Source organism: Lolium perenne, chromosome 5 (genome assembly GCF_019359855.2).
Source record: "Lolium perenne isolate Kyuss_39 chromosome 5, Kyuss_2.0, whole genome shotgun sequence".
NCBI lineage: Eukaryota > Viridiplantae > Streptophyta > Magnoliopsida > Poales > Poaceae > Lolium > Lolium perenne.
In genome coordinates this window covers 221,256,646-221,280,752 of record NC_067248.2, presented here as the reverse complement: position 1 = coordinate 221,280,752, position 24,107 = coordinate 221,256,646, and the positions used below count along the sequence as shown (strand labels likewise).

Below are 24,107 nucleotides of genomic sequence, written 5' to 3'. Positions count from 1 at the left end.
CATTCCTTTTCGCTCCTAGGTTGTCCCCTCTTTCTATCACAGAATCCTTGGCCGAGCTGGACCATTTACGCAACCAAAGAAGGAGACCTCGCTGCCCATGCACATCAGCAGGTTGGGAGGTGATCTTGTCAGATACATTGTCATGGACCAGATCTGGCCGCACCAGTACAGATGGTGTAAAAATCCAGGACCATAGAAACTAAGCTGGTTTTCAGCATGTGGTTCCAACATCTAAGAATCAAGAAACAGTTCCGAGGAGGATATGAACACAGATTCAAGACAGGCCTCGATAGTCAATCGCATAACTGACTAAGGAATAAGCAAGCACAACATAATCGGTAAAACTTCAGGAGGGAGATAGAGCCAAGTAATTACCACCATCTCCCATGCGAGGTAACCGACGGGGCCTCCAGTCTCGTCGTCGTAGTCCGCTCCCGCGATGACGCTGCCCCTCCTGTGCACGTCCCTGACGAACTCGACAGCGCGCGCCCTCTCGCTGCGGTCCCAGTAGAGCGTGACGTTCTTCTCGACGAGGCTGAACCCGGGGCGCAAGCCGACGCAGTCCATCTCCCCAAGCAGCGCGGAGACGTCGCCGCCGGTCCCCACGATGCGCTCGATCCAGCCGCAGGCGATGGCGGTCATGAGCTCCAAGGTCTCACCGTGGATGCGGTCGGGGCGGCACAGGCCGTCGAATCCCTCGAGCGCGCAGTAGGCGTCTCGGCCCTCCTGCGCGAAGTAGACGAGCACGAGCTGGAGCTCCCGCGGGGAGAGGTCGGCGAGCGGGACCTTGTTGTCGGCCGTCGCGGCGGGTTCGCGCTCGAGGTACTCGATGGTGGCGGCCAGGAGCTCGCCGGCGCCTGTGCCGAGGTCTAGCTCGGCGCCGTCGGCGGGGATAAAGTGGTCGAGGCGCACCGAGCGCGGGAGCGACGGGGGGTGGAGGAAGACGGCGGCCGGGCGTGGGTAGGCCGGTAGGGGAGCGAGACCGCTTCCTTATTTTCTTAACCCAAGATTTGGTAATAGTGTCGCGTGATTATTGGTCCATTCTAACCCAAGATTTGGTGGAAGGGTAAAATAGTCAGATGAAAATATGTAGGACGAAAAATTTTAACCGGAGGAAACAGAACCAGTTCCTCCTTTTTAGATAGTAGAGAAGACTCCCAAGGGCAGCGTTCAAGCACATCAGCACCCGACGCCTCCTCCTCTCTCTCCTGGCATAAAGCATAGGCGCAGCTGTTCGCGGCACCCACTCGCCACGCAACATCCGCAACGCTATTTTGGGAAACACCGCGATCCAACGCAACCCTCGCTCGGTAATAATTTTATTCCCGCTCTTTTTTCTAGATTGTCGCACATAACTTCGCAATTTTATTTACTTAGATCTACACCTCCATTTAGAATACACCTTCGTTTAGAATAGTGGTTTTTCCGTTAAGTTTATAATTAAATTCTCTATAACTTTCACGTAGGAAGTTTTGCATCCGAGCAACTTGTTCGGACAACTTTTCGTACACCATTAGAACAATAACCACTTAGGTCTAGTTTTGTAAAATCCATATCTTAAGTTCTACACGTCGAATTTCGATAAACTCTATACCGTCGGAATCAGCAAATCACGTAGATCATCTTAGACATATTGCGTGGCAGTTTCGCCCACTTTATTTTCGCAGTACCACCTTGTTCCGCAACATCATCTATAAAATAAATCCTACAAAAATTTTCCGAGAGATTCTTTTGGCGATACGTTTGTAACGGAATTCTCTACAACTTCCGTGTAGAAAGTTCTTCCATCCGGAAAACTTCTTATAATAACTTTTCGCGAAAAGTGTAGTCCTATAACTGGTTTCGACATAGTTCCTTTAGCCAAATTGATCCTTATGATCATATCCATCTTCCAGGACTAGTTATAATTCTTTATCATGTTCACAGATAATGCATAGCTTACCCCTGATTGTCTAGTTCATGTTATTCAAATAACAATTGAGTTGTTTGAGTAAAGTGTGACTTGTCCAAGTTTATATTTTTACCTTGCTTTAGTAGGGTGGAGATACTCTACCTCATATCACATGTGATGAACCTTTGTCATCCCTTAGGCTTCGCGAACCAAATCCCGATATCATTCACGCCTATACAACCTCATGTCATTCAACCCTTCCACCTAGTTCGAACTATTCAATTTTCAAATGAGTTACTTGAGTAGTTCAATATATCATTAGTTCATATCCAATACTATGTGTGACCTTGTGCTACTCTGATAAGTGTTGTCACACTATGTCAATTATATAAGCCTTGATTTACAGTACTTCATCCAATAACACCACCGTCCAAAATATTTGAATCGCTTTGCAAATATTTGTTGCGGTCAAAACCCACCGGCGGGCAGCGACGGGCAACACAGTAGAGCCGGGAACAACTTAGGGCTGCGGCTGGCCCTGGTCCCTCCGAGCGACGGCCCGCAAAGCCTCTGGTACACACGTCCGATCTTTGGTGCGGGCGTGCCACCTGACCTATACCTGGTCAGGAAGGTGATGGAGATGCCTCGCTTAGTTTCCTGCATGGCATACACGTAAACATTAAATACGAGCCTCGATCGGCTCTCAGGTTATCCTGTGAATCGGCTCAAGGAGCCGATCCACCCATGATTCGTACGAGGTGCACGAATATATGGTGGTCCTGCTTGATCAAGATAAAGCTAAAGCGATCTACGACGATTTAGGGTTTTCACCGCATAATCGGATCATCCTACTCACGATTGGGCCTCGCGGCCACGCACGGTGATCGTAAGCCGATCCTAGACAAGGCCTAAAAACCAACACGAGGTTGATCCAACCCTTTGTAAGGCCTAACTATTGCAGATATTAAACTAATCCTTGAAGAACAAGGAGCAACCGTAACGGATCGGATCTACTAAATAATGATCAAGCGGGGTGCCGCCCCCACACCTAAGATAGGTGTGAGGGCAGCTAGATATGCAAGGGTTGCACTACGATAGCATGTAATACGAAGAACAATGCTAACCCTAACATATCTAAGATAACTACGTTGCTCGCCATCAAAAAGGCTTCAGTACGAGCAACGCATGAACAACGATCATAAGCTTGTGCTGCCTAGATCGCAAGATGCGATCTAGGCAGCATGATGCTTACCGGTAGAAACCCTCGAGACGAAGGAGTTGGCGATGCGCCGAGATTGATTTGTGGTTGAACGTTGGTTGTTGTCTATTCCATAAACCCTAGATACATATTTATAGTCCAGGGGACTTTCTAATTTAGGCGTGCACCTAACCGTGCACGAGTAAAACTCTATCTTTTAACCTAAGATGCGATCTACTATATTGCAGATACACGGGCAATCTAGCCCAAACTCTTCGTGCAAGGCCGCTTCAGAGATCTTCCACGTGTAATCTTCCAAGCCCATCTCCCTTACGGCCCACCTCCTGATTTGGTCAAATCCTGGTGATAACACATGCCCCCCTGGTTTTGATAATGATAATTTCAAAACCACTCTGTTTTTTCTACGAAGGGTCATGTCGTGGCAGAGCAGAACCGTTGCAGCATCCTTCATCATGATGCCCTGTCTTCTCAGCTTCTCTGCAAAATTCGATAGCTTTAGCATCACCTCCTCGGAAACTGCAATGGCATTAAATCTCCACCAGGCTTCTCATTATTTATCCGTGCCGATCGATTAGCCCTCTTCATCCCCTTCCTCTGTTCTAGCTATGTCGACTTCTTCCTCCTCTTCCGTTTCTCTCCAATCCTCTTCTTCAAGCGAGTCGATTCCAGAGCACGACCAGATGGAGGCGTACAACCGGCATGCTCCCAAGCATTGGGACAAGCGGGAGTGGGACTTCGATTTCGTGCCAGAGGGCGAGGACCTCGTCTGGTCAGATGGGGCCATGCCCCTAACCGACGGGGAAGATGACCTCCGGTACCTGGTTGACGGAGCACTGGAGGCGGAGAGCGACGACAACGACCCTCCCTTCCGGGGCAAATTCACCTCCGTCACCAAAGAAGAAGAAGAGGACGTTGAAGACGAAGACATCTCTTCCGACTTGAAGAAGGAACAGGAGGAAGACACCTCCTCCGACGAACCACCGCCAAAGCGCATCCGGGGCTGGGCTTGGTCAGACGAGGACGATGATGATGATGAGGAAGAAGCCTCTGCTGAAGGTCACAGTAGCAGCAACGAGGGATTCGTCGACAGCAGCAATGAGGGCAGCTACCCCAGCGACGGCGAAGACGGCAACAGCCCTTAGAATAGGGACCTACTAGTATAGGATTAGCAGTAGCAATCTGTCCCTTTAGCCAATGCGTAATGAGCCGATAGCAACGCATCGGTCCTTTAAAAGTCATCCTTCAATTCTTCAACTGATGATCTTGAAATCTGGTGGACAATGTAGAGTCTTTCAAGAGAGCCTTTGAATTCCTCCAACCAGGCCTAATGGTCTTCTTCAAGCACTCATCATTTTGTGAAGAAGGTTGCGACGAAGGATCAGCCGACGGTATCCCCAATCGGCTCCCAAACAGAGCACCTACCAGGCCTGCTGCCCCCCGAGCCTTGCTCAAGGCGAAAATATCAGTGAGGATGCACCAAAGCCGATCACCTTTCTTCCCTCGAAAGCTGATGTATCTCTTCTGACAGCACTGCTGAACTAGCACCAAGGGTTGAAAATCCTCAACAAAAAGGTTCAGGCCCCAGAATCGGCTCAAGGCAACTGAGGAAGCTCTCATTGTTTTACTCCTTCGAGGAAGCAGAAGGCCCCACAGCTGAACTGGACTTGGTGAAGATCCGAGCTTTGAACACGCCGCCAGTAGATCCTGCGTAGTTATACTAGAGTCGATGGCTGTGCATCGGCTTTGTGTCATAAAAAATTTTAAATTTTTTACTGGCCGATTTTTTTCTATCGGCCCCCAATGTTTCACTGCAATATTTCACTGCACACATGTTCACTTGCACATGTTCACATGTTCGTCTGGTTCAGGTGCCCCCCGAGCCGAATCTGTCAGGTAACTGCAGATATCGGCTCTGTAGTTTAGCCAAAGCATTGTATTTGCACGTCGGTTCTGGTAGGACCAATGTTGATTCTTCTTAACTTACTAGCCGACGTAAAAACTGCTGCCAGGTAGATTGATGCTGAACACAAGCAAAGCATGTGGTGAGGATAATTTTGGCCGATTGCTGGAATCGGCCTCCATATTGATCGAAGCGCTCAATGAAGGTCTTGTAATTTTCCTTCATAGATCCTTGGGGCCGATCCCAAGGATCGGCCTCGCCACGTTTCTCATTGATCTGTTCTTGCTACTCGGTTAGGCCAGTGGATAAGACCAACCTAACCCTGCCCTTCGTCACGTCGATGCTCTCGCAGCCGTCCAAATTGATACCTGAGAGTGGCTCTTGGCCTGCTGCTTCCCACGCGTTCATGCCAGCCGTTGAAATTTCGGCTGAGTCATCGGCCTGGACGACCTCTACCTCATCTCCATCCCACTGTATTATGCATTGGTGCATTGTGGAGGGAATGCAACAGTTGGCGTGGATCCAATCTCTTCCTAGCAGAACAGCATAGGTGCTCTTGCTATCGACGACGAAGAACGTCGTAGGGATAGTTTTCCTTCCTACAGTCAGATCCACGTTCAGGACGCCTTGTGCGTCAGATGCTTGGCCGTTAAAATCGCTCAATGTCACGTTGGTCTTGATCAGATCCGAGCTAGAGCGTCCCAACCGACGTAGCATAGAGTATGGCATAATGTTGACTGCCGCTCCGGTGTCCACCAGCATCTTATTGACAGGCCTCCCATCGATGTAACCTCGCAAGTACAGGGCCTTCAGATGTCTGTAGCTTCTTTCTCATGGCTTCTCAAAGATAACCGGCCGTGGGCCGCAGTCAAGTTGTGCCACAGGTGCCTCGTCTAATCCTGGAGCACTGAACTCCGAAGGGAGGATGAACACCATGTTTGTGCCAGCCGATGTATCATCATCGGCTTTCCTTTGCTTGGGGCGCCACTCCATTTTTCGTGGACGACCCTCTTCATCCAGGGTCCGCTGAACTTTCGCAGCCAGATCAGGTCGCGCCTTCCTTAGCGTATGCAGGTATAACCTTTCGGCTTCCTCCAAGCCGCGCAATCGCTGAACCCTGCGCTTTTGGGAACGGCTGAGCCCATCAGGGCACCACCTTGGCCGGTGGTACCTGTCTTCTTCTTCTTCTCCCTTGTCTTCTGAATCCTGGTGATCTTCCAACCGAGGGGACTCCGCGCGTTCGCTTTGTGTTGGGTGAGGCCCTAGACGTTTGAACACGGACACGTTAGCTGCCTCCTTCTTCTTCTGGTTGCATTCTGGGCAATTGCCGATTGTGGGCAATCGGCTCATTCCTGAATCCCAGCAGTGTCTGAAGAAGGGGCAGTCCCAATGCCTATCTTTGTTGCCTTGCTCCCTTGTCTTTTCCTTGGCACGGCGCTCGCACTCCTCACCGCGATCATGCCGACGATGTCTTCTGGCTTCTCTAGCCAGACGATCTCTTTCATCATCATCGCTGGATCGTCGGCGTTGGTCATACTGACTCACATACTTGTTGAGGAGGTGATCAGAGAGGGGTCGCTGATATCTTATGTTCTTCACTTCTCCCTCTGTGACGTAGCGCTTGCCATCATGATGGAGCCGATCGCGTGGAGCGGCCTCCTCTGTGTCCTTGCTACGAGAGCAGCTGCCCTCGTCTCCATCCTTGCCAGCGTGGTGTCCAAGCCCTACCATGTTGATGCTGAACGAGGATCCTGGCTGGCAGCCTTCAGGGTAAGTGCATTCCACCATGTTAACGGCAGGGAAGGGGTGGGTGTCGACCTTCATGGCGTACTGGTTGAAAATCAGACGTCCTTGTTCTATCGCCATTTGGATCTGCTGATGCCACACCCTGCAGTCGTTGGTGGCATGAGAGAGCGAGTTATGCCATTTGCAGTATGGCTTTCCGTTCAGCTCCTGTATCGTGGGGAATTTGAGACCTTCGGGTATCTTCAACTGCTTCTCCTTGAGTAGGAGGTCGAAGATTTGCTCAGTTTTGGTCACGTCAAAATCAAACCCCCTGGGCAGACCTGGTGGCTTAACCCATTTGCAGGACACGGGGGTTGCCCCCCGAGTCCATTCAGCCACTGCTACCTCTTGATCTCCCGCAGAAACTTCGTCTTCCTCTGCCTCGACCAGGACTACTGCACGCTTGAATTTGTCCTGGTACAAGTCCGGTGGCGCTGTTCATATGCCGACAGTTTACGAACCATGTGCGCCGGTGAGGGTAGTACGCTTGGGAGGCCATGTCCTTGAGCGGCGCTGCAAGGCCCGCCACTGCCAACTCGACTGCTTCCTTTTCAGTCACACGAACCGAATAACATCGGTTCCTAAGATTCCTGAAGCGCTGGATGTATTCTGTCACAGTTTCTCCACGCTTCTGACGTATTTGTGCTAGATCGGCAAGGCCAGACTCGGAAGCCTCTGAGTGGTACTGCATATGGAACTATTCTTCCAACTGCTTCCAAGTCCGGATCGAGTCTGGTGGCAACGAGGTGTACCACCCGCATGGCGCTCCCGTGAGGGACCGTGAGCCGAACCTCACGCGGAGCGGATCCGACTCTGTGGCCGTACCGAACTGTGCCACATATCGCCTCACATGCTCGATGGAGCTGGAACCATCTGATCCACTGAATTTGGAGAAATCAGGGAGCCGATATTTAGGTGGTAGCGGGATCAACTCGTACTCGTCGGGGTACGGCTTGGAATAGCCGATTGCCCTCCTTTTCAGCACCATGCCGAACTGGTCTCTCAGTATGGTACTGATCTGATCCGTCGTCTTTGGCTGCAGAGTTGAACTCGAAGATTCGCCGGGGTGGCGTACTTAGCCAGCCATGCTTGCTTTTCCAGCTCGAGCCAACCGCAGGAGCTGAGCTGCGGAGGTTCGTCGGGGTGGCATATTTAGTTAGCCACGTCTCGCTTCTCAAGATCTGTTGCCGACGTTCCTCCCGCTTTCCCGAAGTCCCTGATGTCGCGGCCTGGTTTGTGAGCGCCCGATTACATGATCTGCACGTATGTGCACATATACCCGTGAGGGATCTCCTTAGGCGCCTCATGCAAGAACCGGCGGTCACTAGGGTCACCACCGATCTTGTAGACAACGAATGCCGGTGAATTCGGCACTTCTCGTGCTGCCAACGCAAATGGCAGCGGTGGACGGGATCGGAGTGGCATCTCTCCTTGGTGTGTCCCGAGAGCTGGTCCTGACGGAGAATCGGTGCCTCATGATCTCCTGGATCACCCGGAGAGCGACACGCTCCAAAGTGTTCACCAGGTTCTCGAGTGGCGGTGCAGCCGAGTGAGCCACCAAGTAGTTGATCTCCGACGTAGGGACTGGTGCGTTCTTCCGACGGGGCAGAGAGGTCTATCCCATCGAGTGCACCATCAGCGAGAACCCCTTCCACCTCGATGCCATGTGAACGGGTTCTGTGGAAAGAGCCGATGAGGTCGGCTTCGAGGATGGCTTTGACCTCGTCATACTTCTTCTTGAGCTCGTCGGTCAGATCCTCGTACGTGACTGGAGTGCCGTCCGCCATCTCAGATGTAGATGGCGGTGTGGTTGATGACAAAGCTTGTCCCACCGGGCGTGCCAGAATGTATTGCGGTCAAAACCCACCGGCGGGCAGCGACGGGCAACACAGTAGAGCCGGGAACAACTTAGGGCTGCGGCTGGCCCTGGTCCCTCCGAGCGACGGCCCGCAAAGCCTCTGGTACACACGTCCGATGCTGGTGCAGGGCGTGCCACCTGACCTATACCTGGTCAGGAAGGTGATGGAGATGCCTCGCTTAGTTTCCTGCATGGCATACACGTAAACATTAAATACGAGCCTCGATCGGCTCTCAGGTTATCCTGTGAATCGGCTCAAGGAGCCGATCCACCCATGATTCATACGAGGTGCACGAATATATGGTGGTCCTGCTTGATCAAGATAAAGCTAAAGCGATCTACGACGATTTAGGGTTTTCACCGCATAATCGGATCATCCTACTCACGATTGGGCCTCGCGGCCACGCACGGTGATCGTAAGCCGATCCTAGACAAGGCCTAAAAACCAACACGAGGTTGATCCCCGGAACATCCTGTCTAGGACTAGCAAACGACACCCTACGTGCCGCTGGATCCTCCAACCCTTTGTAAGGCCTAACTATTGCAGATATTAAACTAATCCTTGAAGAACAAGGAGCAACCGTAACGGATCGGATCTACTAAATAATGATCAAGCGGGGTGCCGCCCCCACACCTAAGATAGGTGTGAGGGCAGCTAGATATGCAAGGGTTGCACTACGATAGCATGTAATACGAAGAACAATGCTAACCCTAACATATCTAAGATAACTACGTTGCTCGCCATCAAAAAGGCTTCAGTACGAGCAACGCATGAACAACGATCATAAGCTTGTGCTGCCTAGATCGCAAGATGCGATCTAGGCAGCATGATGCTTACCGGTAGAAACCCTCGAGACGAAGGAGTTGGCGATGCGCCGAGATTGATTTGTGGTTGAACGTTGGTTGTTGTCTATTCCATAAACCCTAGATACATATTTATAGTCCAGGGGACTTTCTAATTTAGGCGTGCACCTAACCGTGCACGAGTAAAACTCTATCTTTTAACCTAAGATGCGATCTACTATATTACAGATACACGGGCAATCTAGCCCAAACTCTTCGTGCAAGGCCGCTTCAGAGATCTTCCACGTGTAATCTTCCAAGACCATCTCCCTTACGGCCCACCTCCTGATTTGGTCAAATCCTGGTGATAACAATATTCAAATTCAAATATGAGAAAATTTGAGTATATATCCATTATTGTTTTCTATATTCTTTCTCAACATGATTCTTTTGTGAAGGTGAAACTCATGATCACATCCACACACCAATACCACTAGACACTTTACCTTGAACCAATATCGTGTCTATCCAAATGAATTTTTATTCACTTCTTTGACTTGGTTTAAAACTATTCAACCTACAAATGAGTAAATTGAGTAATTCTATTGTTTATACACAAGCCTATGTGTAGTTCATACTATTTTGAGTAATTGTTGTCACACTTATTCAGTAGTATTGTTGTTGCACTATTTGTCACTTATGTGGTTCAACTCACATAAGCCATTTCAAATTCCTTTCATGCTTTTGTAAAGCATAAAGATTCTTCAAATATATCTTGGATAATCCATCTCTTTCTAATCATACGACTTAGCCATTCCAATACCCCAAAACCATATCTTCCAAGCCGAACCTCATGTCACACCTTAGTACCATAGAGCGATTTACGATTATTGTCTTGTTTGATTTTGATGTTGTTGTTGAATGGTATGTTTATGTTGTGCTATATTCTATGTTATAGTTGTACGGAGAGGCACATATTTTGATTAAGAGAAGTGAACACGCTTCGACTACCAAAAGGCAAGTGACATTCAAATCCTACTTATTTTTATATATGCATTAGTGTTTTTCAAACTAGTATGCATGGTAGGATTTTGTTTTCAAAAATTATGCTATGCTTATCAATCCTAGTAGTGTGTAGCTACCCTTGAACCATTGCTAGTATTCTTAATATGCCTAGCAATAACAAAATGCCACTGCTGTTTTGATTGTTTTGGATTGTGAGTATTGAGAATTAAAATTAACAACCTTAATGAATCACCTGAGTGGATTGTTTGAGTGGTGGGCGGCTGCTCAGGGTTCCGATCCCTGGGGTGGACCAGTGGACGGGTGGGTGCCTGAGAGTGCGCAGTTGAATAGTGGTTGCTCCAGACTGCACCTCTGGTTTTTATCAGAGGATTGTGCGGGGGTTTACTACCTGTAATGGGTTTTAAGCCTGCGAGTTTCACTTGTGGAAGGCCACCCAGGATTAAAGAGATTAATATGTCGTCCATGTTTTAGATAGCTTCCAGTGCAGCCTTATGGTATTATGGACTCTGCCGGGATTAAGTAAGTTGTGAGGTCAAACTTGTTGCTAGACATGATGATGTGGCTTGCAACCAAACGGGAACGGGTCTAGCTGGTTATGGTTGAAGCCTTCTTCTGAAAGATCTTGTCTCATTCTTCTCTTGGGAAGGGTGGGTCGTAAGGTGAAAGTGCACAACCTCTCGAGAGTAAACCTAAGATCTTAGCCGTGTCCCCGGTTACGGACAATTTGAGCTTTCTAGGCATGGAATGTACGGAAGAATCTCATCACCTTTTCTGAATAAGTTAGAATTTAAGTAGCAACTGTCGGATAGTACATGGGAGATGTAACCATGATACTGTTTATGACATCATTATGAGTTTTGTAAAATATTTTGTTTTGAAATAAAATGTAGGATAAAATTGGCTTTATGCAAATTTTCCCAAACTCCACTTGCCAAATATCATGTAGATAGTCATGCCCAAAACAGCCACCATATAAGTATCATTTGCCAGTACATCATTGTACTGACCTCCATTCGTGGGGCTGCATATTCAAACGTGCAGGATTTTCTGAGGAGAGGTTCGTGGTAGGATCTCGAGTCTACATTCCAACATGACTGCCTGTGGCACATGAAGATGATGAAGGCTCATTGATGATATACATTTCTGCTGTGTTTGTTCTGAATATTGTACAGAGCTAGTCCATGTGACTATGCAATTTGTAAGATTTTACTTTACCCTCCGGATCAACGATGTAGTAATTTGATACTATTGCAATGATTACTATATTTTGTAATGTGTGTGCTATCAGTGATCCCGGGAATAGCACTATACACAGGTATCTTGCCTTTATAAAAAGGTAGGGTGCTACAAACTTGGATAGCGTTCACTGTAGCAAATGACTTAATATGTTTAGTTTCATTAGGCATAGCTTTCAATTTTAAAAGATCAACATCAGCAGCAAGACTATCAACCTTAGAAGCAAGAATATCAATTTTACCAAACTTTTCTTCAACAGATTTATTAAAAGCAGTTTGTGTACTAATAAATTCTTTAAGCATGGCTTCAAGACCAGGGGGTACACTCCTATTATTGTTGTAAGAATTCCCATAAGAATTACCATAACCATAACCATTATTAGAAGGATATGGCCTATAGTTGTTACTAGAATTATTCCTATAAACATTCTTGTTGAAATTATTATTTTTAATGAAGTTCACATCAACATGCTCTTCTTGAGCAACCAATGAAGCTAAAGGAACATTATTATGATCAACATTAGATCTACAATTCACAAGCATAGACATAATAGCATCAATCTTATCACTCAAGGAGGAGGTTTCTTCAACAGAATTTACCTTCTTACCTTGGGGAGCCCTTTCAGTGTGCCATTCAGAGTAATTGATCATCATATTATCAAGAAGCTTTGTTGCGGCGCCTAAGGTGATGGACATAAAAGTACCTCCAGCAGCTGAATTCAATAGGTTCCGCGAAGAAAAATTCAGTCCTGCATAAAAGGTTTGGATGATCATCCAAGTAGTTAGTCCATGGGTAGGGCAATTCTTGACCAAAGATTTCATTCTTTCCCATGCTTGGGCAACATGCTCATTATCCAATTGCTTAAAATTCATTATGCTACTTCTCAAAGATATAATTTTAGCAGGAGGATAATATCTACCAATGAAAGCATCCTTACATTAAGTCCATGAATCAATACTATTCTTAGGCAAAGATAGCAACCAATCTTTAGCTCTTCCTCCTAAGGAGAAAGGAAACAATTTTAATTTTATAATGTCACCATCTACATCCTTATACTTTTGCATTTCACAAAGTTCAACAAAATTATTAAGATGTGCAGCAGCATCATCAGAACTAACACCAGAAAATTGCTCTCTCATAACAAGATTTAGTAAAGCAGGTTTAATTTCAAAAAATTCTGCTGTAGTATCAGGTGGAGCAATAGGTGTGCATAGGAAATCATTATTATTTGTGCTAGTGAAATCACATAACTTAGTATTCTCAGGAGTACCCATTTTAGCAATAGTAAATAAAGCAAACTAAATAAAGTAAATGCAAGTAACTAATTTTTTTGTGTTTTTAATAATGAGAACGCAAACAAGATAGTAAATAAATTAAATGCAAGTAACTAATTTTTTTTTGTATTTTTCATATAAAGTACAAACAAAGCAGTAAATAAAATAAAGTAAAGCAAGACAAAAACAAAGTGAAGAGATTGGATGTGAGAGACTCCCCTTGCAGCGTGTCTTGATCTCCCCGGCAACGGCGACAGAAAAAGAGCTTGATACGCGTGAAGCACACGTCCGTTGGGAACCCCAAGAGGAAGGTGTGATGCGTACAGCAGCAAGTTTTTCCTCAGTAAGAAACCAAGGTTTATCGAACCAGTAGGAGTCAAGGATCACGTGAAGGTCGTTGGTGACGGAGTGTAGTGCGGCGCAACACAAGGGATTCCGGCGCCAACGTGGAACCTGCACAACACAATCAAAATACTTTGCCCCAACGTAACAGTGATGTTGTCAATCTCACCGGCTTGCTCTAAACAAAGAATTAAATGTATAGTGTGGAAGATGATGTTTGTTTGCGAAGAACAGTAAAGAACAATGTTTGCAGTAGATTGTATTTTGGATGTAAAAAAATGGACCGGGGTCTACAGTTCACTAGTGTTGTCTCTCCAATAAGAAATAGCATGTTGGGTGAACAAATTACAGTTGGGCAATTGACAAATAGAGAGGGCATAACAATGCACATACATATCATGATGACTACTATGAGATTTAATCAGGGCATTACGACAAAGTACATAGACCGCTATCCAGCATGCATCTATGCCTAAAAAGTCCACCTTCGGGTTAGCATCCGCACCCCTTCCAGTATTAAGTTGCAAACAACAGACAATTGCATTAAGTATGGTGCGTAATGTAATCAACACAAATATCCTTAGACAAAGCATTGATGTTTTATCCCTAGTGGCAACAGCACATCCACAACGTTAGAACTTTCTCACACCGTCCTGCATTCAATGGAGGCATGAACCCACTATCGAGCATAAATACTCCCTCTTGGAGTCACAAGTATCAACTTGGCCAGAGCCTCTACTAGCAACGGAGAGCATGCAAGAACATAAACAACACATATATGATAGATTGATAATCAACTTGACATAGTATTCCATATTCATCGGATCCCAACAAACACAACATGTAGCATAACAAATAGATGATCTTGATCATGATAGGCAGCTCACAAGATCTAACATGATAGCACATGAGGAGAAGACAACCATCTAGCTACTGCTATGGACCCATAGTCCAAGGATGAACTACTCACACATCAATCCGGAGGCGATCATGGTGATGAAGAGTCCTCCGGGAGATGATTCCCCTCTCCGGCAGGGTGCCGGAGGCGATCTCCTGAATCCCCCGAGATGGGATTGGCAGCGGCTGCGTCTCTGGAAGGTTTTCCGTATCGTGGCTCTCGGTAATAGGGTTTTTGCGACGGAGAGTATATGTAGCCGGAAGGGCAGAGTCAGTGGGCTGACAAGGGGCCCACACACTAGGGCGGCGCGGGCCCCCCTTGGCCGCGCGGCTCTAGCGTGGCGGCGCCTCGTGGCCCCACTTCGTATACTCTTCGGTCTTCTGGAAGCTCCGTGGAATAACAAGACCCTGGGCGTTGATTTTGTCCAATTCCGAGAATATTTCCTTTGTAGGATTTCTGAAACCAAAAACAGCAGAAAACAACAATTGGCTCTTCGGCATCTCGTCAATAGGTTAGTGCCGGAAAATGCATAATAATGACATAAAGTGTGTATAAAACATGTGAGTATCATCATAAAAGTAGCATGGAACATAAGAAATTATAGATACGTTTGAGATGTATCATGGGTAGCAACAGCAGATCAATGGCCGCGCATAATAGCGCCCAAAAGACGAATAAGAAACCCACCGGAGAAATTGACCGAACAGGTCGTGAGCGGCTAGGCTGAGCGGCGCAACCGGCAAATGTTTGGCCCCCAAACAGGCGACATGTACGCCCCAGAACCTACCCCGACTGACATCTTTTTCTCCGGCGCGGCGAGGACCGAGCAGACGGCATGTACTACGGCGGTGCGGCGGGGCGGCGAGGGGTGGGGTTGGGTTGGTGGCATCGCACTAGGGCAGCAAAGAAGGGGAAAAAGAAGCAAATCCGCGCGGTCGATTTCACTGTCTGACATTCGGGACCGGATATGAAAAGGAGGACGCTCGGAGCGACCGCGCAACGTTCACCGAGACGCAAACCTACCGCATAGTTTGCGTTGCCGTAAACGACCCCGGTTACTATGCGTCGCCCCGCTGAAACAAGTTCCATACGTATTTTCAGCGCGGACGCAAACTGACGCTTAGAGATGCCCTTAGAGCATCTCCAGCTGTCTCCCCGACGAGGCCCCCATGACGCTTTTTTTTCATCCGGGTGGACGAAAACGGTCCAGTCGCGCCCCCGGTTCCTCGTTTTCGTCCGGATTAGGCCTTTCATCCGTCCGGAGAGCCCAGGCCATCTCCCCCCCCCCCCCCGGGGAGCGCTCGGGGACTCCGGACGAGAGAAAAGCGGGGACGGGCCCGCTCTGTCGGCGAGAGAACAGACGAACCCCACCACTTTGTCGATGCAAATCCCTCCTCCCCTCCCTTTGCTCTCTTGCCGTCGGCACCACCCCTCGGTAATCCGTTGGCGGGTTGCCCCAACTCCGCCGTTCCTCCACCCAGCAGCCTATATTCCGCTGTTCCTCCACCCTCTGCCTATTTTCCGCCGCCGGGCAGCTCCCTCGCGTCGCTCATCATCGATACGCCCGACAGGTGTTCGTCCAACTGCCTGGCCGGACATGGACTCCGACGAGGAGGAGGAGGAGCATATGTTCGCCGAGCTTCTTGGAGAAGAAACGGTGGCCGCCGCCCAAGACGAGGAGCACCTGCTCATCCTCGCTTGCCTGTCCGGCTTGTACGTCGAGTCTGTCATTGGTCGCCGTGGTGGGCCAGCACTACGTCGCCGGAAGTGCAAGCCGAGGCAGCGAATGGAGGGGTACTGCATGCTCTACGCCGACTACTTCGCCGACGATCCATTGCACGGTGAGGCTGTTTTCAGGCGTCGTTTCAGGATGAGCCGGAAGCTCTTCCTGAAAATTGTGTATGCCCTTCGAGACTACGATTCCTATTTCAGATGCAAGTTGGATTGCACCGGCATGACAGGGTTTTCCGCCCTTCAAAAGTGCACGGTGGCTATGCGGATGCTGGCATATGGAGCTCCTGGTGATTCTGCAGATGACTATCTTCGGATGGCAGAGTCCATCGCCCTTGATTGTTTCTACCGGTTCTGCAGGGCGGTGATAGCAGTGTTCGGGGACTTCTACTTGAGATCACCGACTGTCGAAGACACTGCTAAGATCCTCGCTGTCAATGAAGCTCGAGGATTTCTAGGGATGCTTGGAAGCATTGACTGCATGCATTGGAAATGGAAGAACTGTCTGTTTGCCTGGCAGAGAATGTACAAGGGTCACAAAAAGGCTGCACTGTGATATTTTAGGAAGTGGCTACCCATGATCTCTGGATTTGGCACTCCTTCTTTGGTATGCCGGGATCCAACAACGACATCAACGTTTTGCAGTGCTCGCCCGTCTTCTCCAAGCTTGTTGAGGGTCATGCTCCCCCGGTTAACTTTGTGATCAATGGCTGATGGCGTGTAACTCACACGTTCGTTGGGAACCCCAAGAGGAAGGTATGATGCGCACAGCAGCAAGTTTTCCCTCAGAAAGAAACCAAGGTTTATCGAACCAGGAAGAGCCAAGAAGCACGTTGAAGGTTGATGGCGGCGGGATGTAGTGCGGCGCAACACCAGGGATTCCGGCGCCAACGTGGAACCTGCACAACACAACCAAAGTACTTTGTCCCAACGAAACAGTGAGGTTGTCAATCTCACCGGCTTGCTGTAACAAAGGATTAACCGTATTGTGTGGAAGATGATTGTTTGCAGAAAACAGTAGAACAAGTATTGCAGTAGATTGTATTTCAGTATAGAGAATTGGACCGGGGTCCACAGTTCACTAGAGGTGTCTCTCCCATAAGACAAACAGCATGTTGGGTGAACAAATTACAGTTGGGCAATTGACAAATAAAGAGAGCATGACCATGCACATACATATCATGATGAGTATAGTGAGATTTAATTGGGCATTACGACAAAGTACATAGACCGCCATCCAACTGCATCTATGCCTAAAAAGTCCACCTTCAGGTTATCATCCGAACCCCTTCCAGTATTAAGTTGCAAAGCAACAGACAATTGCATTAAGTATGGTGCGTAATGTAATCAACAACTACATCCTTAGACATAGCATCAATGTTTTATCCCTAGTGGCAACAGCACAACACAACCTTAGAACTTTCTGTCACTGTCCCAGGTGTCAATGCAGGCATGAACACACTATCGAGCATAAATACTCCCTCTTGGAGTTACAAGCATCTACTTGGCCAGAGCATCTACTAGTAACGGAGAGCATGCAAGATCATAAACAACACATAGATATAACTTTGATAATCAACATAACAAGTATTCTCTATTCATCGGATCCCAACAAACGCAACATATAGAATTACAGATAGATGATCTTGATCATGTTAGGCAGCTCACAAGATCCGACAATGATAGCACAATGGGGAGAAGACAACCATCTAGCTACTGCTATGGACCCATAGTCCAGGGGTAGACTACTCACACATCACACCGGAGGCGACCATGGCGGCGTAGAGTCCTCCGGGAGATGATTCCCCTCTCCGACAGGGTGCCGGAGGCGATCTCCTGGATCCCCCGAGATGGGATCGGCGTTGGCGGCGTCTCTGGAAGGTTTTCCGTATCGTGGCTCTCGGTACTGGGGGTTTCGTCACGGAGGCTTTAAGTAGGCGGAAGGGTAGGTCAAGAGGCGGCACGAGGGGCCCAGACCATAGGCCGGCGCGGCCAAGGGGGGGGGCGCACCGCCCTAGGGTTTGGCTGCCTCGTGGCCCCACTTCGTTTCGTCTTCGGACTTCTGGAAGCTTCGTGGCAAAATAGGCCCCTGGGCGTTGATTTCGTCCAATTCCGAGAATATTTCCTTACTAGGATTTCTGAAACCAAAAACAGCAGAAAACGACAAGAATCGGCACTTCGGCATCTTGTTAATAGGTTAGTTCCAGAAAATGCACGAATATGACATAAAGTGTGCATAAAACATGTAGATAACATCAATAATGTGGCATGGAACATAAGAAATTATCGATACGTTGGAGACGTATCAGCATCCCCAAGCTTAGTTCTGCTCGTCCCGAGCAGGTAAAACGATAACACAGATAATTTCTGGAGTGACATGCCATCATAATCTTGATCATACTATTTGTAAAGCATATGTAGTGAATGCAGCGATCAAAACAATGTATATGACATGAGCAAACAAGTGAATCATAAAGCAAAGACTTTTCATGAATAGCACTTCAAGACAAGCATCAATAAGTCTTGCATAAGAGTTAACTCATAAAGCAATAATTCAAAGTAAAGGCATTGAAGCAACACAAAAGAAGATTAAGTTTCAGCGGTTGCTTTCAACTTGTAACATGTATATCTCATGGATATTGTCAACATAGAGTAATATAATAAGTGCAATAAGCAAATATGTAGGAATCAATACACAGTTCACACAAGTGTTTGGTTCTTGAGGTGGAGAGAAATAGGTGAACTGACTCAACAATGAAAGTAAAAGAATGGTCCTCCATAGAGGAAAAGCATCGATTGCTATATTTGTGCTAGAGCTTTGATTTTGAAAACATGAAACAATTTTGTCAACGGTAGTAATAAAGCATATGTATCATGTAAATTATATCTTACAAGTTGCAAGCCTCATGCATAGTGTACTAATAGTGCCCGCACCTTGTCCTAATTAGCTTGGACTACCGGATCATCACAATGCACATGTTTTTACCAAGTGTCACAAAGGGGTACCTCTATGCCGCCTGTACAAAGGTCTAAGGAGAAAGCTCGCATTGGATTTCTCGCTATTGATTATTCTTCAACTTAGACATCCATACCGGGACAACATAGACAACAGATAATGGACTCCTCTTTTATGCATAAGCATGTAACAACAATTAATAATTTTCTCATTTGAGATTGAGGATATATGTCCAAAACTGAAACTTCCACCATGGATCATGGCTTTATTTAGCGGCCCAATGTTCTTCTCTAACATTATGCATGCTTAACCATAAGGTGGTAGATCTCTCTTACTTCAGACAAGACGGACATGTATAGCAACTCACATGAAATTCAACAATGAATAGTTGATGGCGTCCCCAGTGAACATGGTTATCGCACAACAAGCAACTTAATAAGAGATAAAGTGCATAATTACATATTCAATACCACAATAGTTTTTAAGCTATTTGTCCCATGAGCTATATATTGCAAAGGTGAATGATGGAATTTTAAAGGTAGCACTCAAGCAATTTACTTTGGAATGGCGGAAAATACCATGTAGTAGGTAGGTATGGTGGACACAAATGGCATAGTGGTTGGCTCAAGTATTTTGGATGCATGAGAAGTATTCCCTCTCGATACAAGGTTTAGGCTAGCAAGGCTTATTTGAAACAAAGACAAGGATGAACCGGTGCAGCAAAACTCACATAAAAGACATATTGAAAACATTATAAGACTCTACACCGTCTTCCTTGTTGTTCAAACTCAATACTAGAAATTATCTAGACCTTAGAGAAACCAAATATGCAAACCAAATTTTAGCATGCTCTATGTATTTCTTCATTAATAGGTGCAAAGCATATGATGCAAGAGCTTAATCATGAGCACAACAATTGCCAAGTATCACATTACCCAAGACATTAATAGCAATTACTACATGTATCATTTTCCAATTCCAACCATATAACAATTTAACGAAGGAGAAACTTCGCCATGAATACTATGAGTAGAAACCAAGGACATACTTGTCCATATGCTACAGTGGAGCGTGTCTCTCTCCCATAAAGTGAATGCTAGGATCCATTTTATTCAAACAAAATAAAATCAAAAACAAACCGACGCTCCAAGCAAAGCACATAAGATGTGATGGAATAAAAATATAGTTTCAGGGGAGGAACCTGATAATGTTGTCGATGAAGAAGGGGATGCCTTGGGCATCCCCAAGCTTAGACGCTTGAGTCTTCTTAAAATATGCAGGGGTGAACCACCGGGGCATCCCAAAGCTTAGAGCTTTCACTCTCCTTGATCATGTTGCATCATACTCCTCTCTTGATCCTTGAAAACTTCCTCCACACCAAACTCGAAACAACTTATTAGAGGGTTAGTGCACAATAAAAATTAACATATTCAGAGGTGACACAATCATTCTTAACACTTCTGGACATTGCATAATGCTACTGGACATTAGTGGATCAAAGAAATTCATCCATCATAGCAAAAGAGGCAATGCGAAATAAAAGGCAGAATCTGTCAAAACAGAACAGTTCGTATTGACGAATTTTAAAATGGCACCAGACTTGCTCAAATGAAAATGCTCAAATTGAATGAAAGTTGCGTACATATCTGCGGATCATGCACGTAAATTGGGTTAATTTTCTGAGTTACCTACAGGGAGGTGGACCCAGATTCGTGACAGCAAAGAAATCTGGAACTGCGCAGTAATCCAAATCTAGTACTTACTTTTCTATCAACGGCTTTACTTGGCACAACAAAACACAAAACTAAGATAAGGAGAGGTTGATACAGTAGTAAACAACTTCCAAGACACAAAATAAAAACAAAGTACTGTAGGTAAAAACATGGGTTGTCTCCCATAAGCGCTTTTCTTTAACGCCTTTCAGCTAGGCGCAGAAAGTGTGTATCAAGTATTATCAAGAGACGAAGTGTCAACATCATAATTTGTTCTCATAATAGAATCAAAAGGTAACTTCATTCTCTTTCTAGGGAAGTGTTCCATACCTTTCTTGAGAGGAAATTGATATTTTATATTACCTTCCTTCATATCAATGATAGCACCAACAGTTCGAAGAAAAGGTCTTCCCAATATAATGGGACAAGATGCATTGCATTCAATATCCAAGACAACAAAATCAACGGAAACAAGGTTATTGTTAACGGTAATGCGAACATTATCAACTTTACCCAAAGGTTTCTTTGTAGAATGATCAGCAAGATTAACATCCAAATAACAATTTTTCAGCGGTGGCAAGTCAAGCATATCATAAATTTTCTTAGTCATAAAAGAAATACTTGCACCAAGATCACATAAAGCATTACAATCAAAATCTTTAACCTTCATCTTAATGATGGGCTCCCAACCATCCTCTAGCTTTTTAGGAATAGAGGCTTCGCGCTCTAGTTTCTCTTCTCTAGCTTTTATGAGAGCATTTGTAATATGATGTGTGAAAGCCAAATTTATAGCACTAGCATTAGGACTTTTAGCAAGTTTTTGTAAGAACTTTATAACTTCAGAGATGTGGCAATCATCAAAATTCAAACCATTATAATCTAAAGCAATGGGATCATCATCCCCAATGTTGGAAAAAATTTCAGCAGCTTTATCACAAGCAGTTTCAGCGATTTTAAACGGTTTAGTGCAGTTTCTCGCTTTGCATTAGAAGTGGAAACATTGCTAACACCAATTCTTTTATTATTATTAGTAGGAGGTGCAGCAACATGTGTAGCATTAGCATTACTAGTGGTGGTAATAGTCCAAACTTTAGCTACATTCTTCTCTTTAGCTAGTTTTTCATTTTCTTCTCTATCCCACCTAGCACGCAGTTCAGCCATTAATCTTATATTCTCATTAATTCTAACTTGGATGGCATTTGCTGTAGTAACAATTTTATTATGATGATTCTCATTAGGCAAAACTTTCGATTTCAAAAGATCAACATCAGCAGCAAGACTATCGACTTTAGAAGCAAGTATATCAATTTTCCCAAGCTTTTCTTCAACAGATTTGTTAAAAGCAGTTTGCGTACTAATGAATTCTTTAAGCATGGCTTCAAGTCCAGGGGGTGAATTCCTATTATTGTTGTAAGAATTACCATAAGAATTACCATAGCCGTTGCCATTATTATAAGGATATGGCCTATAGTTGTTACTAGAATTGTTCCGGTAAGCATTGTTGTTGAAATTATTATTTTTAATGAAGTTTACATCAACATGTTCTTCTTGTGCAACCAATGAAGCTAACGGAACATTATTAGGATCAATATTAGTCCTATCATTCACAAGCATAGACATAATAGCATCAATCTTATCACTCAAGGAAGAGGTTTCTTGACGAATTTACCTTCTTACCTTGTGGAGCTCTTTCCGTGTGCCATTCAGAGTAGTTGATCATCATATTATCAAGAAGCTTTGTTGCTTCACCAAGAGTGATGGACATAAAGGTACCTCCAGCAGCTGAATCCAATAAATTCCGTGAAGAAAAATTTAGTCCTGCATAGAAGGTTTGGATGATCATCCAAGTAGTCAGTCCATGAGTTGGGCAATTTTTAACCAGAGATTTCATTCTTTCCCAAGCTTGAGCAACATGTTCAGTATCTAATTGTTTAAAATTCATTATGCTACTCCTCAAAGATATAATTTTAGCAGGGGGATAATATCTACCAATAAAAGCATCCTTGCATTTAGTCCATGAATCAATACTATTCTTAGGCAGAGATAGCAACCAATCTTTAGCTCTTCCTCTTAATGAGAAAGGGAACAATTTTAGTTTAATAATATCACCATCTACATCTTTATATTTTTGCATTTCACATAGTTCAACAAAATTATTAAGATGGGCAGCAGCATCATCGTAACTAACACTGTAAAATTGCTCTCGCATAACAAGATTCGATAAAGCGAGGTTTAATTTCAAAGAATTCTGCTGTAGTAGCAGGTGGAGCAATAGGTGTGCATAAGAAATCATTATTATTTGTGGTTGTGAAGTCACACAACTTAGTATTTTCAGGGTTGGCCATTTTAGCAACAGTAAATAAAGCAAACTAGATAAAGTAAATGCAAGTAACTAATTTTTTGTGTGTTTTTGATATAGCAAACAAGATAACAAATAGAGTAAAACTAGCAACTAATTTTTTTTGTATTTTGGTTTAGTGCAGCAAACAAAGTAGTAAATAAAACTAAGCAAGACAAAAACAAAGTAAAGAGATTGAGAAGTGGAGACTCCCCTTGCAGCGTGTCTTGATCTCCCCGGCAACGGCGCCAGAAATCTAGCTTGATGGCGTGTAACTCACACGTTCGTTGGGAACCCCAAGAGGAAGGTATGATGCGCACAGCAGCAAGTTTTCCCTCAGAAAGAAACCAAGGTTTATCGAACCAGGAGGAGCCAAGAAGCACGTTGAAGGTTGATGGCGGCGGGATGTAGTGCGGCGCAACACCAGGGATTCCGGCGCCAACGTGGAACCTGCACAACACAACCAAAGTACTTTGTCCCAACGAAACAGTGAGGTTGTCAATCTCACCGGCTTGCTGTAACAAAGGATTAACCGTATTGTGTGGAAGATGATTGTTTGCAGAAAACAGTAGAACAAGTATTGCAGTAGATTGTATTTCAGTATAGAGAATTGGACCGGGGTCCACAGTTCACTAGAGGTGTCTCTCCCATAAGACAAACAGCATGTTGGGTGAACAAATTACAGTTGGGCAATTGACAAATAAAGAGAGCATGACCATGCACATACATATCATGATGAGTATAGTGAGATTTAATTGGGCATTACGACAAAGTACATAGACCGCCATCCAACTGCATCTATGCCTAAAAAGTTCACCTTCAGGTTATCATCCGAACCCCTTCAAAGATTAAGTTGCAAAGCAAATGTACAATTGCATTAAGTATGGTGCGTAATGTAATCAACAACTACATCCTTAGACATAGCATCAATGTTTTATCCCTAGTGGCAACAGACAACACAACCTTAGAACTTTCTCATCCTTGTCCCTGTGTCAATGCAGGCATGAACCCACTATCGAGCATAAATACTCCCTCTTGGAGTTACAAGCATCTACTTGGCCAGAGCATCTACTAGTAACGGAGAGCATGCAAGATCATAAACAACACATAGATATAACTTTGATAATCAACATAACAAGTATTCTCTATTCATCGGAT

At 45.4% G+C, this 24,107-nt stretch overlaps 1 protein-coding gene across 1 annotated transcript; it reads right to left on the bottom strand.

Moving 5' to 3' along the window:
* Nucleotides 1-33: 33 nt before the first annotated feature.
* On the bottom strand, nucleotides 34-15,167 carry LOC139831752 (pentatricopeptide repeat-containing protein At2g30100, chloroplastic-like). The gene is made up of 3 exons (XM_071821075.1): nucleotides 14,996-15,167; nucleotides 376-989; nucleotides 34-231 (listed from the first exon to the last, which is right to left on the bottom strand). The coding sequence occupies exons 1-3, from the start codon at nucleotides 15,165-15,167 to the stop codon at nucleotides 37-39; spliced, it is 981 nt and encodes a 326-aa protein (XP_071677176.1). The 3' UTR covers nucleotides 34-36.
* Nucleotides 15,168-24,107: the final 8,940 nt, after the last annotated feature.